The sequence below is a fragment of the Talpa occidentalis genome, unplaced genomic scaffold, assembly GCF_014898055.3.
Source record: "Talpa occidentalis isolate TD23 unplaced genomic scaffold, MPIMG_talOcc4v2.1 talOcc4.6, whole genome shotgun sequence".
NCBI lineage: Eukaryota > Metazoa > Chordata > Mammalia > Eulipotyphla > Talpidae > Talpa > Talpa occidentalis.
In genome coordinates, this window is record NW_023604972.1 from 28274177 (window position 1) to 28293205 (window position 19029).

The 19029-nt window shown below is 40.6% G+C and overlaps 1 protein-coding gene across 1 annotated transcript in view; it reads left to right on the top strand.

Moving 5' to 3' along the window:
- Window positions 1–19029, top strand: part of CWH43 (cell wall biogenesis 43 C-terminal homolog) — a 54251-nt gene that overhangs the window by 16277 nt on the left and 18945 nt on the right. The window contains exons 7-12 of the mRNA XM_037529420.1: window positions 3500–3757; window positions 7049–7171; window positions 7977–8056; window positions 10500–10605; window positions 11976–12111; window positions 13869–14018. Of these exons, the coding sequence (XP_037385317.1) occupies window positions 3500–3757; window positions 7049–7171; window positions 7977–8056; window positions 10500–10605; window positions 11976–12111; window positions 13869–14018 (853 nt within the window). The remainder of the gene's footprint in view (window positions 1–3499; window positions 3758–7048; window positions 7172–7976; window positions 8057–10499; window positions 10606–11975; window positions 12112–13868; window positions 14019–19029) is intronic.

A 19029-nucleotide genomic window follows, 5' to 3' on the forward strand; every position in this document is an offset into this window, starting at 1 on the left:
AAGTTTTGGCGAGAGTGTAGAGGAAAGGAAATTTTGTACACTGCTGGTAAGAATGTACATTGGCCCAGCCCCTCTGGAAAATAGTTTGGAATATTCTCAAAATTCAAAAATTGCTCTGCCTTATAATCTAGCAGTCCTACTCTGAGGTATCTACCTGAAAGATGCAAAAAGACTAATTTGAAGGACTACATGCATCCCTATGTTCATGGTAGCATTATTTACAATAGCCAAGTTATGGAAACAACCTAAGTGCCCAAGGACAGGTAAGTGGATTAAGATGTGGTATATATACACAGTGGCGTACTACTTGACTATTTAAAGATGATGAAATTTTGCCACTTGTGACAACATGGATGGGACTGCAGTGGGTTATGTTATGCAAAATAAGTCAGAAGGAGAAAGACAAATACCAGATTATTATACTCATATGTAGAATATGGACAAACAGAACAAAGGAACAGAAATATTAAACCAAAGCAAACCTTAGAAATCTGACTGTAGAACTCTGACTGTAGAGAGTGAGGAAGAAAAGAAGGGGGAGGGCCTCCCCAGTGGCGCAGCGGTTGAGCGCTGGGCTGCGAAACTGCCCGTGGCCTCTGCAGCACCGGTTCGATCCCTGGCTGCTCCCCGGCCATCAGAGGAGGGTCCCACATGGTGCGCAGACCTCTCCTGCCGCCCGCTGCTCCCCTCAGCAGTGTACTTCGGTCCTTCTGCCTGCTCTGCCCCCCGCTCTGGCTCTGGTGAATTCGCTCACCCTCCCGCACTTCTGACTGTACCCAGTGCATGTATAAACAAACAAACAAACAAATAAATAAATAAAAACATGCCTCTAGGAAAAAAAAAAAGAAAAAAAAAAGAAAAAAAAAAAGAAAAGAAGGGGGAAAGGGAGCTCAGTGTAATATGGTGGAGGATTATGGGTGCTCTGTTTGTGGATGTGGTGCTATAATCTGAAAAGGTGTGAATTTATTTATACCCCCAAATGATACACTATGTTGTAAGCCATAGTTACCTACTTAAAAATGATACGGTAAGAAATCAAAAATTAAAAGGAAGTAAAATAAAAATAGATACTAAATTAAAAATAAAAGCAATAAGTGAAATTTGAAGAGATATTTTCTTTCCCTCCAGAAACTTCTCTGTAGTAAGAGAGAAGCAATAAAGTCATTCTAATGTCTTTAGAGCAAAAATTCAGAGTAGGTCTCCTTTTAAAAACAGTCACTGGTTGGGCCTCCCTGGTTGCTCAAGGGGTTAAGGCTCAACCTATGAAACTGTCTGCCACCTCTGCTGCGTAAGTTCCATCCCCGGCCGTCCAGGGCGCTACCCATATGGCTCAGGAGACCTCTCCTGACTTGCCCGCTGCTCCCTTCAGCAGTGTACTTTGGTCAATCTGCCTGTTATGTTCCCCACTCTGTCTCTAGTGAATCCTCTCACCCCCCACACTTCTGGCCTGTACCCTAGCTCTTGTATGCATAAATATATAAATCTTTAAAAAAAAATAAAAATAGTCACTGACATCTAATAAACTGGAACAAATTTAATCTTTTAAATGAAATTCAAAACAGGTACTATTTTCATCATTCATTTCGAAAAGATTTTTGGAAGGAAATTATCTCCAGTAAGGTTCATAAGGTGAGACTTTTGGCAAGATTTTGAAGGAAATGAAGGCTTGGTTATATAACTTTTCAGGAAAGAAGTTGACCATGAATAATGAATCTTTAAAATGCTTTTATCTCTTGCTACAGTAGTTGTACTTCTAAGAATCTGTTTTAAGGAAGTAATCAGAGATGTATTAAGAGATTAATTGACGAAGAAATTCTTCCACTTATTGATGAAAGCTTTATAAATGGCCAACGAAAGGAAAATGGCAGCTTCTATTGTGGTGTATTTATCCACTGGATAAAACATAAAAATGTTTTAGAAAAAAACTTAATAACATGAGAAAATGTTCTTGATATTATGTCATGTGAAAAACAGAATATGATCTTCAGTATGTGGCATGATTCTATTTATATAAAAATACTCCTATTGTACATAAAGTCTTAGAAGAAATACGTAGGAGTATTGACAGTGCTTATCTCAGTCTTAGGCAATTCTTAATTGCTTCTTCAGTCCTGTATGTTCAATGTCTACATTAGTTTTATTAAAATGACTATTGTCAGATCTAAATATTTGAAGGTCACACTCTGAGCTAAGCTACTTGGATTATGGAGGACCCTAGAACGGGTTCTCTTGTCCATCTGATAGATGTTCTTCTTGAAATGGGGGGACTGGACAGTCCCATAGCATTGCTCTGTGATGGTATAAGTGGAATTCATGGATTATTGTGAGCTATTGGACACAAGAAGCTGACTGGGCCACTGCCTGCAACCCATGCCTCCATTTCTAGAGTTCTTTCGCTAAGCAAAGAGGAGTCTGCTGTAGATACCCTTAAGGACGGGTCAGCTATCCAGCGTTGATTGTAATGTCTAAGAAATATATTTGATGGAAAAATGTTATACTGATGTCTCCTGATACTTAGAATATCAGATGCTATGAGACTTGATGTGCTGTCTCTAAGTTGATTTTACAGGAATTGGGAGAAATGTTCCTTCAGAGTTGATTCAACAAATTAACAGACATTTGCTAAGTGCCTCCCATGGACCAGACCGATTGCACAGCACCCCCCTCCCTGACCCCTCCCCACCCCCCACACACACCACAAAGCTGTTGAAAACAAAAGAACTGATTACAGAATTGCTAAGACAATGAGACCAGTGATGTTATCTCAGTTACATCTTCTTTTGAGATTGAGGCTGCAAAAGTCCACTTCTATGTCCTAGAAACCACATTGACTCAACATGTTTACTATGTCCTACCTCCAACTGGAAAAATTAAATGACATAATTTTTTTTTAAGATTTATTTATTTATTTATACAAGCACTGGGTACAGTCAGAAAGGGGGGAGGGTGAGAGAATCTACCAGAACCAGAGCAGAGAGCAGAACAGGCAGACTGACAAAGTACACTGCTGAGGGGAGCAGTGGGCAGCAGGAGAGGTCTGTGAGCCATGTGGGACCCTCCTCGGGTGGCCAGGGAGCAGCCAGGGATCGAACTGGCGCTGCAGAGGCTGTGGGCAGCCTCACAACCCAGTGCTCAACCACTGCGCCACTGGGAAGGCCCAAATGACATAATTTTTATATTACAGCTTCATATTTTTCAGTTTTTATTGCTCTTAGGACCTTAACAAGTAACTTAAAAGTGCTTTCCCACCCCTACCCTTCCTGAAGGAATAGTTTGGGCTGAGATTAACTAGACCTACATTCTGCCTCCAGTAACCAGCTGTGTGACCTTGAACAGATCCTATTAACTTGCTGGACTCAGTTTCTCATCAGTCTGGAGATTGGGCAGTATAAATGGTTAAAAGTCAGTCATCCTGTAAGTTTATTTTTTTTTAAAAGAAAATGGAAGAGTCTATTACTGTTTATCTGTCTTATGCTTTTCCTTTCTCTCTCACAAATAGGAGCGGCTTCGGCTGCCGGTCTCCTCTACCTGCCCAGGTGGGCAGCTGCCATGTCTGGCTGTGTGCTCGCGCTCTTCACGGCATCCATGTGGCCTCAGGTGCTTGGACATCTTATTAGCTCAGGGTCAAACCCTGGGAAAACGATGACTGTTGCCATGACATTTTATGTTCTAGAAACATTTTTCTGTGCGTGGTGCACGGCTTTTAAATTTGTCCCAGGTGGTGTCTACGCTCGAGAAAGATCTGATGTGCTTTTGGGTGAGTACATGTGAAAGTTCTGGATTAAAGTAACTGGGGGAAAACACCCATCCGAAGTGACTAGGACTTAGCACACCACAGGAAGGGTGGTGATAAATAGGATGATCTTCTCTTTCTTATTAAAATTAATTCTTGAGTAAGAAAAAAACAACTGGAGGAATATTGAAATTACTACTTACAAACAAATGTCTTAGTTCATTGGTGAGTTTCAGTAATATTTATTACTACAAAGGTCTTTAAAGTGAATTTATTGTGAAAAAACAAATTTAATACATCACAAAGTGTGCATTAACACTATGCAACACTTGTATTACAAGATACGTAGGGGAAAGTCTGGTCACGTGCTCATGTTGCTTTTTTAATGGTAAAGCCCATAAATATAAATATAGGAATTATAATGGGGAGGGTCTCCTAAATTTTTATCTATGACTTTTATTTACCATATGTGTTTTTTACTACCTAAATGACTTTATTTAAAGATTACTTCGAATGTGTTTTTTTTCTTTTTATTTTTATTGTGATAACATCAGTTTATAACATACGTGTAGGTTTCAGGTGTCCAGTTTCTCACCTTGGCACCTGTATATGTCACACCACACCCACCACCGTATTTACCATATTTTGGTCAATAAAATAAAGTTTACATATATGAATCACAGCAAAAATGATAAATTCCCAAATCACAGGATAAATATGTTTTCCATTTCAGTGGCTATGGATTTATGTTGCAAAATTAAAATTTCATAAACTTAGCTTACTTTAATAATTTAAAAACTGTTTTATGGCAATTATGAAATTACTGATGTATCCCAGGCTCATGCAAATCAGATGCTGCCTATCACTTTAGCTTAAGTAAAAAATGCAAATGCTTCTCTGAAAAATGAGAAGACTGTGTGTTTGAAGGGGAACCAGTTCTTGCTTGTTCAAACATTCATTTTTTCATTTGTGCCTTTATTCATGAAAAATATTATGGCAGGCCCTCCATGGTGAAACAAGGGGTTAAGACACAGCACTATGAAGCTATCCACAGCTACTGTAGCATGAGTTCAATCCCCAGCGAGGGAGATACTCACATGGTGCAGCAGACCTCTCCTATCTCACCCGCTACTCCCCTGAGCAGTGTATTTCAGTCAATCTGCCTGTTCTGTCCCCCACTCTGTCTCTGGTGAATCTTCTCACCCTCTGCATCTCTGGCCTGTATACCCGAGTTCTTGTATACATAAATAAATAAATCTTAAAAAAATAATATTATGACATGCCTACTATGTTTCAGGCACAGTGCCAGGGGCTCCTGGCTTCAGAGACACAAAGTCCTTGCCCACCTGGAGCTATAGCGCAGTGGGGGAAGTTAGATAGCTATATCACACATGTTGCAATAATCTGTCATATTTCCGTCTCCTTGAACCGATTGTAAGAATTTTGAGAACAGGGGTCATCACTACTCATTCATACCCTTAGCTCTAGGCCCATGACCTAGTATTGACCAGAGAGTTCTTTTTTTTTTTTTTTTAAAGATTTATTTTTATTTATGCATACAAGAACTGGGGTGTATGGTGTGGGAGGTGTGGGAGGTTGAGAGAGGTGTGGTAGGGTAAGAAGATTCACCAGAGACAGTGGGGAGCAGAATAGGCAGATCTACTGAAATACACTGCTGAGGGGAACAGTGGGAGAGACAGGAGAGGTCTGCGCCATGTGGGTCAGCTTCTGGGCCAGGAATTGAACTCGTGCTACAATGGCTGGCAGTTGATAGCGCTGAGACTTTAACCCCTGCACCACCAGGGAGGCCCCAAATGAGTTCTTGATAGGCCTTTGTTGAAAAATGGAAATATAGCTGGAATGAGCACTGGTCAAACTCTATTCCCAAGAACTTCAGCCTTCTGGAATTTCTCTGTCCTCTCAAATACAATTCAAAAATAGCCCCTCCTGCACAAGTTCAGTAAGTGATGCTGTCAGTCTCATTCTAAATCAGCCTTTCCTGATTTCCCGTAGAACAATGAAGGAGAAGGGGTGCCCTTGCTATATACCCAACTGCTCTGGATGTTTCCATATAAACATGCCCCCCTCCACCCATAAGCCAGACATGTATCAGGACAGGTGGACTTGGAAGATATATTCTAAATTACAGGAACTATTTTAAGACAAACTTTGCTATTTCTGGAAAATATCCAAGTTTTCAATATACTAGAGAAATACCTTGCTTCATTTCCTCTGTGGTGATCTGGACTTTGCAAACTTTGGGTTTCTTCTGGTTTCTTTCAGGTGTGCCTACTCTGTCTGTCTTCCTGTTCAATGCCCTGCCTTTTTCCTTGCTCCAGTTTGCTTAGGGATCTGCCATGTGGAGAAAGTAAGAGTCATTCTCAGGTGTGAGTTTATTTCTTTAGAATGTTAAAAATGATGTGTTTTTTGAGTCTCTTCCCACTACCTACGGGATTGCAGAAACAGTGCTTTATTACAGCTCATAACAGGAAATTTTTATGGTGACAGTATATTATAAGGTACAACAGCAAAGTAATATTGGTAATGTTCAGAGTCACTTTAATACAATTGAAAAAACTTATATTAAATAAGAAACTAGTTATAAATTTATTGTCTAGGTTTTTCCTGCTATTTCCTGGAAATTGCACATAACATTTTTAACTAGCCTTCTGCTTAAGCTCAACAATTCCTTGACTTTGTAAATTAATGTATTGTTCAATTACACCTCTCTTTGCATTCTTGCTATCTACAATTTCAGAAATATATAAACCTAACTCATAATCTGTGTGGTCCTGCACCCCAACAGAGCTCAACTTGTATTATTGGTACAGGTGGAGTTCTAGCACACATCCCAGGCCAGAATTACTACCACAAACACTGCCATTGAAAGAACCTACATATCCTCCTTCTCAATGTGGTGCACTGGAGATCTTTTCACCAGAGCGGATTGTATCCCTTAGACAGTTGAAAGGCTCCTTTCTCATTCATCCACCCTCCCTGGCCCAGTCCACACTCAGTGACATACACTATTTGCAGGCTAACAACTAGGAAACACTCAGGAAATTTTAAAAATCTCTTATCTGGAAAATGCAGGCATCCTCTCATTTAAAGCATAGTTCCCAGAGCCTAAATTGATTTCTTATGATCGTCCCATTATTTAAATACTACTACTGTAATTGCTTCAGTATTGACATAAATGAACTCAACTACCGAATTTTCAGGGTGTGCCCATTTATCTGCAATCTTGATTCTGGGAACTTGCTCTTGGAATGATTTTTGGATTAAAAAATAATACACTATTTTCTCTTTTAACAGGGACAGTGATGCTAATTATTGGACTGAATATACTGTTTAGTCCTAAGAGAAGCCTTGACTTTCTTCAAACAAAAAACAGTCCTAAAGTGCTTTTCAGAAAGAGTGAAAGATATATGAAAATTTGTAAGTGTAATTTTGCTCCCTTTTATAAAAAACATTTTATTATAAATAAAAATTTTCAAACATATATGAAATTATAACAAGCCCTCATGTACCCTTGACACAGTTCCAGCAATTAACATTTTGCCAACATTGTTAACAATGTTAATGCTGAAATATTTGAAAGCAAATCTCTGTTATTTTGTCATGTCAACCATAAATGCTCTGTCTTAGTTGTGTTTCACTGCTAACATACATAAGATGATTCAACAGGCAGCATTTCCAAAATGTTTTGTTCTAATCTGCTGTTTATCCTGTTCATTGAGTTTCTAATTTCACCTATTATAATTATCAATATAACATTATTTCTAGAAATCTTTGTGATTTCCTTACAAATTTTCCTGACCATTAATTTAATCTTGTATTTTCTAGTCATCCTATGTGAATACTCTTTTGTTTTTCTAACTGTATTAAGCATGCTTATATTGTATTCTGATCCTAAAATTTCTATTATCTGACACATTTATGGATTTCATTCTGTTCAGTGTTTTTTTTTTTCCCTGCGTATGCCTGCACATGGTAACTTTCTTTCTTGTATATTATTTCTTCTATGTATTTGTGACTTATTCTTACTTCAAGCTCATGGTCTTTGGAACATTTTTAGGGCAATTCTTTAAAATCTGGGTTTAATATGCATGCCACACATGAAAATAAACCTGGATGTTAAATATTCCTCCTTTGCACACAATCCTTGGCTAATAGAGTCAATAATTTCATGACCTTTTTTAATGACAAACTTTCTAAACATGCGTCTCTACTTTCTGTTTAGTTTTGTGGTTGCTTGTTGGAGTGGGCTTATTGGGATTAGGACTACGGCATAAAAACTATGAGCGGAAATTGGGGAAAGGGGTAAGTAATTAAAATTTTTGATACAGAGTTGTGCATGACAAATATACATATGTACATTTGTGCCCCTCACCATCATGATTGACCTGGATCTAATTACTCAAGGTTCCTGGATCCCATCTTCTTAAAGACTTATTTATTTATGTATACAAGCACTGGGTACAGTCAGACGCACAGGAGGGTGAGAGAATTCACCAGAGCCAGAGCAGGGAGCAGAACAGACAGACCGATGAAATACACTGCTGAGGGGAGCAGCGGGTGCAGCAGGAGAGGTCTGTGCGCCATGTGGGACCCTCACCAGTGGCTGGGGATCGAATGGGCGCTGCAGAAGCTGTGGGCAGCTTCACAGCCCAGTGCTCAACTGCTGCGCCACCAGGGGAGGCCCCCCATCTTCTTAAACCTCAGGTCGCAGGCTGATCACATAGTAGAATTATTTTATGAAGTTGGGTTCTTGGTATGGAAGAGATCCATACACTAGAAACAAATTTCTTGTGTTTGTGTAGTATTGAATTATTTATGTCATTCCATAATTTACCATGTCTAAACTATAAAATATAGAATTATTTTGCAGTTGGCTTCTTTGTACTGTTTGTTAGATATTGTGAAGGCAACAATGTGAGATTGCCTGATTCAAGAAAAATCTTACAGATAATTCTTGACTTTGCAGATCGTAGGTCACTTGTACATTGGTGGGTCATGAAAGTTTCTTATAATTTCCTTTTTCATCTTGCTGCCTAAAGTTTTAAATGTTTGGGTTTTTTTTAAAGATTTATTTATTTATTTATACAAGCACTGGGTACAGTGAGAAGCGCAGGAGGGTGAGAGAATTCACCAGAGCCAGAGGGGAGAGCAGAGCAGGCAGAGTGACGAAATACACTGCTGAGGGGAGCAGCGGGTGGCAGGAGAGGTCTGTGCGCCATGTGGGACCCTCGCCCTGTGGTCGGGGATCGAGCAGGCGCTGCAGAGGCTGTGGCAGGCAGCTTCGCAACCCAGCGCTCAACTGCTGCACCACTGGGGAGGCCCCAGTTTTAAATGTTTTATTGGCCCTTTCCTTATGGAAAGGCAGGTGGAAGCAAGAGCAAGTCATTGCAATGTTGTATCGAAACTTAGAAATTTTGATGTGTTTCGTAATGCAGTCAGAGTTACAGTTTTGGCTATATCAGAATTTGTGGGTGAACTTTGAATTTTAGCAATCTGTATTACCAGGCAAAATTTTTTATATTAAATAAAACTATACTATACTGAGGATAGAGGCCATGCTTCTTATGTTTGAGCTTATGCTCCCGGTACCTCACAGAGTGCTTGACACATATTCAGAAAACAGCAACTATTTCTTAATAAGTAAAATTCATTACATGCTCTCTTGCCCTTTTCTGTTGTTATTATTGCAACATAACACCAATCAGAAGAGGACACTGAAAGTCATCCAGGGATTTAAAAGGAGCAATTTTGTAAACGGAATAATTAACCAAATAATCTTTGTATATATAAAATTGAAACGCCCAGCTCACTGCTGGTAGAACATGTATATTTCACTGTTCATGTTAAGTAATAGCCCTCCTACATAAAATGTTGCTGCTTATCCTTCTTCCATCCTGAACTTGTAAAGTCCACATTGAGTTGTTATGTTAGTTTCGGTGATGAATTTGTCTTAATTCAGCCATACTCTTTCATAGGAAAGGTGATCCTGCTGTAGATCTGTAAGTATTCATTTGAGATGAACAAATACCATTGTACTGACTAAGTGCATGGACACAAAAGAGCTGTCAAGGGGCCTGTGCTCCCTCCTGCACTCACCAGTACTGCTGGGGTTAGCATTATATCAAACCCGGGGGCAGTCGACAGTCCACTTTACAAATATGTTAAAGGCCTCCATGTATCTCTCTCTGATCTCATTCTCCTCTGGTGCAGGTAACTCCTGTGCTAAATGTGGTGTTTGTCATTGTCATTTATTGGTGCATAGGATATATTCCTAGACAATATTATTTTTTCCATGTTTTTTAACTTTATCTGACATAGTTATTTTACAACGTCCTTTTTTTTTTAACTTAAAATCATCTCTAAGATTCATCCATATGGAAATAGGTAGCTCTGTGGTCTTCCATTATACTTATGTTACACCATTTATTTATTCATTCACTTCTTATTGAGGCAATAGCCAGGTTGTTTGTTTGTTTTGCTATTCTAAACCATGCCTATCATAAATGCTCACTTTCCAAACATTCCTTCTAACTTCTAAGATTGAACTAGAAGATCACAGACTAATTATGAAAATGACATATAGTTTGCTATGTCTTCTTATTTTTATGACTTATATGTGGGCCAATGTCTAAGGAAATTATTTTGCTGAACTATGAATTTTGACAAAGAAAGGTGGAGAAAACTGGGCCAGGGAAACTGCTATTATTCAAAGTTTTGCTAAATTATGATTAAAACACTCTCTTAGGTACCAACCACACAGGTCTCTGCTGCCATCTGGCCTTTCAGGTTTGGCTATGACAATGAAGGATGGTCCAATCTAGAAAGATCAGCACAACTGCTCAATCAAACAGGTACCTCTTGTTGCAATTAGTTCCGAACTTTTGTTATTGTTGCCTTTATTTTGTGTTAGATCATAAGTAACAGGAGACAGGATTGCTGGGTCATAAACTAATCTCTTAAGAAGACTTTTCCTTTGGAGGGCAGCTGCGGGAGGATTAAGCTTCTGCAACCATACCTGTCTAGAAGAGCAATTAATTCAGTTGATTCTGAACAAAGTCTCATACTGGGGATTCTTGTCATGCCTTTGCTCTTAGAGATGCCCCTGCTGTTGACACCTGTCACTTGGGTACTCACTGTTGGGGACCAGAAAAATGTCAGATAAAAAGGGAATGTGGGGCCTCCCCGGTGGCGCAGCGGTTGAGCACTGGGTTGCAAAGCTGCCCGCGGCCTCTGCGGCGCCGGTTCGATCCCCGGCTGCTCCCCGGCCACCGGAGGAGGGTCCCACATGGCGCGCAGAACTCTCCTGCCGCCCGCTGCTCCCCTCAGCAGTGTACTTCGGTCCCTCTGCCTGCTCTGCTCCCCGCTCTGGCTCTGGTGAATTCTCTCACCCTCCCGCGCTTCTGACTGTACCCAGTGCATGTATAAACAAAAACAAACAAATAAATAAAGAAAGAAAGAAAACATGCCTCTATATATATAAAAAAAAAAAAAAAAAAAAAAAAAAAAAGGGAATGTGGGTCAGAATGATGTTCCTTTGAAAAGTAAGTGGCTTTCAAGAGCCTGAATTTTATTTGTTTCTGTGTCCTGGGTGCTCCTCTTTGTAGGAAGAATCCTTTAGAGTGTGTGGGTGTTTGGTTCTCAGACCACCTACTCGAGTGTGACATGATGCATCAGGCACTAACTATTCTGGCTGTTCCTGATGATGAGCAGGTCTCCAGAGAGATTGCTCAGGGTCTATGTAATTCTAGTGCCTCTAAGAAATGTCTTTGGCGCTTAGTCTTTTAGCTCTCATTACCCGCCTTAGAGGCACATCTGACCAGGGTCCAAAAAAACCCAATGAACTATCTTCTGTGTCAATATCATGGAGGTGCTGCCCAGGAATAATGTGTGAGTGTGTACTGCTCTGTTGTTTCTGAGGTAAGTTGGCTATTTGAGAAAGACATTAAGTCTATTTGAAATTTTAGAAAAAGATGTTAAGAATATTCAGAAATTTAGAAAAGTTATGCTTTTATCTTTTCCTGGGTTTACTTAAGGTCTTCCATGAATTACATTCACAATATGAGAAGATTCCTTGATAGCTCAGAATTGAGCCACTTCATTTTAGTGACTCATTGGAAAATAACTTAATTTGTGATTTATGAGTAAAGGTAAAGGGTTAGTTTTGCTAATTTTTTTTGCATTGCTATAGTTAATGACTCTATGCATTTTTTTCCCTGAACAGGTGCAGATTTCATAACGATTTTGGAGAGCGATGCTTCTAAGCCTTTCATTGGAAACAATGACTTAACCATGTGGTTAGGGGAGAAGTTGGGTTTCTATACTGACTTTGGTCCAAGCGCAAGGGATCACACCTGGGGGTAAGTGTGCCTAGGGAATTAATCCTGAATATAGCCTTGAAAGATGAGTAGCATAGACTTGGAGTAGAAAGTTGAGGTCCACACTAAGCATGGCTGACCTAGAAGACTGTCCTCATGGAGCCTACATTCTAGTGTGAAGAGATTGAAAATACACAGTGATCAACAGAAATAAGATAATTTGAGGTAGCGATAAGTGCTGTGTAGAAAAGTGTAGCAGCTGGGTGGCAGTGGCAATGGGAAGTGTTGCTGCAGGTGGAATTGTCAGGAAGATCTCACTGAGGACCTCCATTGAGAAGGATCCAGGACCCAGGGATGTGCAGATCTTAGGGAACCACCAGGGCAACGACTGAGGTGCGATCAGGCTTAGTGTGCCTGAAATGTAGAGATCGAGGAGGAACCAGAGATAAATGAGATCTGAGATAAAACAAACAATAAAACTCCCTAGAAATAGGACTGTAGAATTGAGGCTTTCAGAGGGGGAAGATGAAAGGGAAAGCAGAGTGGAGAGAGAGGGGGCACAGTGGACTATAATGGAGGGTTAGTGGGGCATTGGAGGTGGGTGTGTTGTGGTAACATATACCTGAAGGGTGTTATCCTGTACCTCTGAATCATATACAGTGTTGTAAACCAATGTTACCACAAGTAAGAGAAAAATGAGCTCTGAGAGAGTCCCATAATCTATGCTTACTCCTCAGCTGAAGTCAGGTGTGATGGAAGCCATTAGATTTTAAAGACTTGAGCAATCTGATCTGAGTTACACTTTTAAAAGATCATCCTGGCTGCTCTTGGAGACAGATCATAGGGCACAAGAATTGAAGCAGGGAGACAGGTGATGAGGTGGATGCAATAGCACAGGTGAATGTGATAGCAGAGCCTCGGACATGGAGAGAAGGGGGCAAATCTAGAAACTATTTTGGCTCAAAGCTGACAGTATCTACTGTTGATTAGAGGTCAGGGGCCAGAAAGTGACAAGGGCAGCATCCAAAATTTTGACCTAAATGCCCAATAGGAGAATGCCACTTAATGGGACAAGACAACCAGCAGAGCAGAAAGAATGTGCTAAGTTTAAGATGCCTCTGGACAGTCAGGTGACAAATACTGGGAAGTCTGAAGGACAAGATGGGCGTGAATATTCAGGTGTCATCACTATAGAGATGGTCCTGTCAGAGGGACTCCATGAAATGATTGGAGACGCAGTGCATCCAGGCAGGGGAGGGAAGCAGCCTGAGCTCTGAGTTCTGCTCATCCTTTTCACATATAGTTCTTTGAGTTGGATAGGTAAAAAACTGTTAGATAATTTGATGAGGCAAAAAACTGTTAGATGAGGCAAAAAACTGTTAGATAATTTGTTTTTCTAATTTTGCAAAAATTTTACTTTGTGTCCTTGCTGGCAAGATTGTACAGTCCCAAATGTGTTGATTTACATAAGAAATGTTGATGCAAATATGACGCCAGAGTGACAATGCAAGTAAAATGGATTTTGAGTATTACTAATTATGACCTGTTCATGTCTCCATAGCACATGTTAAAACAGACTTGACAGTGCGGTGCTTAGTGCCACAGCGAGACATGCTAAGGAGCAGAGATGCAATGAGCCGACAAGCCAGGTGCATTCTGTGCCTCATTATTGCTCTAAATGCGTCTCAATGGGATGCATGTAGTGTGACGCATCCCCATTTAACACGTTTGCTTAGCCCTGTCTGCATGGTGTGGTGGAGCCGTCAAACATGCATATGTTTCTTTTCATTTGAGTACAGGATCATGGCTTTGTCAAGATACCCAATTGTGAAATCAGAGCATCACCTTCTCCCGTCACCAGAGGGCGAGATTGCACCAGCCATAACACTGACAGTGAACATCTCGGACAGACTGGTGGATTTTGTTGTCACACACTTTGGGAACCACGAGTGGGTCTCTTTAGTCTATCTAATAGTATAGAAAGAAATGAAAGTACCTTGCTTTCATTTCCATGAGATGATCTTTCTTACTTCTTTTTCCACCCCAAATATTTCCCCCCGTGTTGGTGCTTTGAAAATTTGGGCGTAGGAACATCTGGGATACAGTTGGTGATGGTAAGGGCACCTGATGTCCATGTGGGTCAGCAGCTGCGAACACCTCTGTGCAGGTGCTGCACCAAGTATATTACTGAGGTTCATCTTCACTCTGTATAAAGTAAGTGGTGGAATAGCCCCATTTTACTGATAAGGAAAGTAGAACAAGACTTAGATGGGTGACTTGTGCAAGCTGCGTCACATAGCCAGGATGTAGGGAGACCCAACAATCTACAAGTGCTTGAACCACAGGGTAAAACCAAACTATGGAGCAACCAGATTCCCCCTTCTCATAGGATTACTACAATTGGAAGGACTGTGAGATTGGAGGGCACTAAATGATATTCCTTTTTTTTCCTCCTGTTTTCACTATGACTGGGAGGTAGGCAGACGAGTCTAGCGAATGGAGATTGCTTTTAATCTGATAAGCTATTTGAAGCACATGGCTTAAGGGTGTCCAGATGGACCTGCCAACATCACCCCAGGACAGCACACAGATCTGACTCCCCCCAAACAGCAGTCGACCTTCTCAAGTCTTCCCTTGGTGGAAAAAATATGCCAGAAAACACCCTTTCTCTAGGTAGGTTCCAAGGAAAGGGAGAGGAAAGATTTGAGACAAGGATTTCAGTGAATTCTTACAAACTTAATTAAATTAAGAAAGTCCTCTTCAAAAGGAAAGGGGGGGAGAGGTCCTTAATGATTTTCTTAAAAAGTCCCTCATCCAGGAAACATGAAGTTTAGGGAATGGGGTTTATCCCCAAAGAATAACATTTACAACTGAGTAAATCACGAAGCACGCCAATGATACATTGTAAAGCAAAGATAAAAGTACGTAGTTTATACTCTACCAAACTAAATATTCTGGCCTAATAATTGAAAACACTGATGTGATGTCTCAGTGCTGTAAAGTGGGACACAATTAATGACACAAGAGGCCTCAGCCTTTAGCATGACTTACAGAATATTAGAGGGATAACAATATTGAACTGTAAGTTTTACCTAAATGAAGCTAAATTATATCTACTACCTTTATTTTTTTGGTTACCTCACTTTTTCTCACAATATTATTTGGATCTGTGAAAGCCTATTTGAATATTTTATGAAGTAAGTAGAGCATACGTAAGATAAACAAACCATCCAAATGTAATGAATGCAAATCCTTAATGTGAATCCATCAATCTGACTCTTGCCTGCCTTCTTTGAAATCAGTAGGGTTTGGAGAAAGGATGGTCCACATTGCTTAAAAAAGGTATTTGAAGAAATGTCTTCTGTTTCTCCCAGTAATTTTTTTTTTAAATGAAAGAATCTGAGACTACCACCACTTTGCTTTTTTTTTTTTTTTTAAGATTTATTTATTTTATTTATTTATTTATACAAGCACTGGGTACAGTCAGAAGCACGAGAGGGTGAGAGAATTCACCAGAGCCAGAGCGGGGAGCAGAGCAGGCAGCATAGCAGGCTGAGGGACCGAAGTACACTGCTGAGGGGAGCAGCGGGCGGCAGGAGAGTTCTGTGCGCCATGTGGGACCCTCCTCCGGTGGCCAGGGAGCAGCCGGGGATCGAACCGGCGCTGCAGAGGCTGCGGGCAGCTTCGCAACCCAGCGCTCAACCGCTGCGCCACTGGGGAGGCCCCCTCTCCCAGTAATTTTCATGTAGCAAGTAGAGGCATAAAAATCATTCCAATGACCTTGAATTGCACTTGAATCAGATTTGTCTTTTTAAAAGCAGGTACTTTTGTGTTTAAGGATTACAAGGTTTCAACCCAAGAAACCGTTGAATCTGCTTCTCTCCTTTGCCTTTCTCCTAGATGCCCCTACCCCCTTCAACTCCCTCTAACCTTTCCTGAAATGTAAAAAATATACTTGAGAAGAATAGAAGTCTAGAAGATATTCCTCAGAACGTTTGGAAAAGAAGAGGGAAATTTGGATTCAAAACTCTTTGATTTAATTAATACTATCTATTATTCACTTGATTTAATAATAATAATAATAATAACAACAACAACAGCAATACCAACAACAGCTAACACTGAACAAGGTGATGTAACTTGAGGGAGGGAAGCTGTACGGTGTAGTGGTTAAGAGCATGGAATGCCAGATATGGAATCAGACACTCTGGTTTGATTCCTGATTCTTCGCCTGTCTTTCACTAAATTGTTTAGCAAGGGTCTTAGTTTCCTTATCTGCAAATCAGGGGTAATAATCCTGTTTGTTCTATAGGATTCTTATGAGTATTAAGTGAGATATGTTATTTTATGCAAAGTACATGAATACATTAAGTGGTCCATTAATACTGACCATTATCATTAAGCTAAATCAGACAACTCTTAAGTGTACGATATGTTGGGCAGTTTAAAAAAGAATTCATTCATCAAACATAAATCAAGCATCTGCCATGTTCCACACCTGTGCTTGGTATGGTCTTGTTTGCCTTAGAGCCACAACCTTGTGTTCACTGCTTAGAAGCCCTGTCCACAAACAATATGGCCTCCCTACAAGTGACAAGAGAGCGTTCAAGTTCCAGTAATTCATGAAGATATCGTTACAGATTTTTGTTTGCCTTTGTTTTCTACAATGCTAGATACAAAAACTCTTACTGTGACTATTTAGAGATTTCAATTTCTAGAAATTTATGGCATACAAATGTGAAATCATAATAGGAGTGAATTACAGAATTCTTGTGCATGCTATTAGCTGAATCACGAGGATTTTAAAAATTACTGGCTGCACAAATATCTCTTTACATCCAATAAATAGGAAACAGCAGCATTGCTTAGAATTGCTGACTTACTTAGCATTGCTTACTTACCTTGTTTAGGTAAGTAGCATTTAGCTATATTTTAGGTAATTAAATGAGCCACCAGTTAATCACCATTTTTTTCTATAATATATACAAATATACAACGAAAGAAGAGCACAGAACCAATGGTCTGTTCTAGTTTTGCTTCTGTTGTAAGATAACCTCAGTGAGTTCCAGTTCTATTGTCTCTGAAAATTGGATAAAATTCTTTTTATTCCCAGCCCACTTTATAGAATTATTGGGCTGATCAAATGTTAAGAGTTTAGAAAACAAAAATGTTCTTTCTTCCTTCCTCCCACCTTCTCGTTTCTTAATGCACAGTCCTATACTTTTTACCTCATTATCACTGAATAAGATTTACCTCCTAAGAAAATTATAAAATCAAATTCATAGATGACTTTCTAATAATAAGTGATTTGGAAAATATATGTGGATGAAAATATTCTCTGGGGTGCAGCAGTGACTGGGATTTTCTCTGTCTTCATTTGAGTCTTTGTTGCACATTTCAGAAGGAACAGAATTCCCTGCACATCTGTTGAAGGGCTGGCATGCTAGGTGTTGGAAGGGTCAGAGGGACAGGTGAGAGATGCTGAGACACTCAGACACCAGTGTCAGTGAGACTCCACCATCCTTAGGGCTGACCGAATGTTGTGGAGTCCAGTGAGACCTGGAGATAGCAGGAGGGGCCACCATGTTCAGGGAATGTAGCTACTGTCAGAGGGACCAGCAAGGCATATCCCGACTACCCTCTCCTCCTACCCTTTCATCTCCCGGTGCCTCAGACTAAACCTAATAGAAAATATGCATGGGGAGGGATGGGGTGGGTGGAATAACATTTGTGTTGGGGGTGAGGGGGGCTCTCAGCCTGCCAGGCAGGAGAATTGGACAAACCCATGGGCACATTACTTAACCTCACTTAAAAATAGTTAACGCCTGCCTGTCAGTTATTATGGGCATTCAATAGCAAATATGTTTAACAAATGGTCATTCTTTTCACTCCTATTTCTTTAGGCATCATTTAATAGTATTCAGCTGTCTATACATCCTTATCCAACTTGAGTCCTTTCTTTGGATCCCACCTCTGTGAGGTTTCTCCTCGTCCTCAACGATCTCCCTCTATCTGCCTCTGTCAATGATTTTTTCCTTAACAAGCATTTATGATGTAACTTTCTAGATACATGTCTGTCATTCTACTGCCTATTTGCTTTTGGATTCATTCCTGGTTCTTCTCCCTTTTGGCTGCATATTGTAGAGAACTGCCTTTCCCAGATTGTTGCCCTCTGGCTTCTAGGTAGGTTTAGCGAGTGGGGGGCGCTGCTAGTGCAAGACTGGAAGGGAAGAACGGAGAAGTCAAGGCATTTCTCACCCCTCTCTCTGCTTTTTCTGCTGTGCCTGGCATCAGTTGAATCTCTTCTGTGGCTCCAGGTCCTCCTCAGAGGGCTCCTGCTCCTTTGGGACAGCCTCCTCCATAGTCCCCTCCCAACAGTCAGAGGTAGGTTCTAGACTCTGAGTATATCACCTCCTGTTGTCTCTGTAGCTGTCGAGATGTTGCTAGTGTCTCATTTTTGCTAAACTCTGCTTGCTTCATTGATTTGCATTTGATTGCCATCATCTAGGTAACCATTTTCCGCCATTAAATTCACTTTGTTCAAAACACCGACAGTAGTTTTAGTTTTCCTGACTGGATTATGTCAAAAAATGTGTCCCGGGCCTCCCCAGTGGTGCAGCGGTTGAGCGCTGGGTTGCGAAGCTGCCCGCAGCCTCTGAAGCGCCGGTTCGATCCCCGGCTGCTCCCTGGCCACCGGAGGAGGGTCCCACATGGCGCGCAGACCTCTCCTGCCGCCCGCTGCTCCCCTCAGCAGTGTACTTCGGTCCTTCTGCCTGCTCTGCTCCCTGCTCTGGCTCTGGTGAATTCTCTCACCCTCCCGCGCTTCTGACTGTACCCAGTGCTTGTATAAATAAATAAATAAATCTTTTAAAAAAAAAAAAAATTGTCCCTATTTTCCCCTAAATAGTCTGACTCTAACCGCCCTCCCAAAGCTTCATGTACTTGTCTCATTATCTCAGC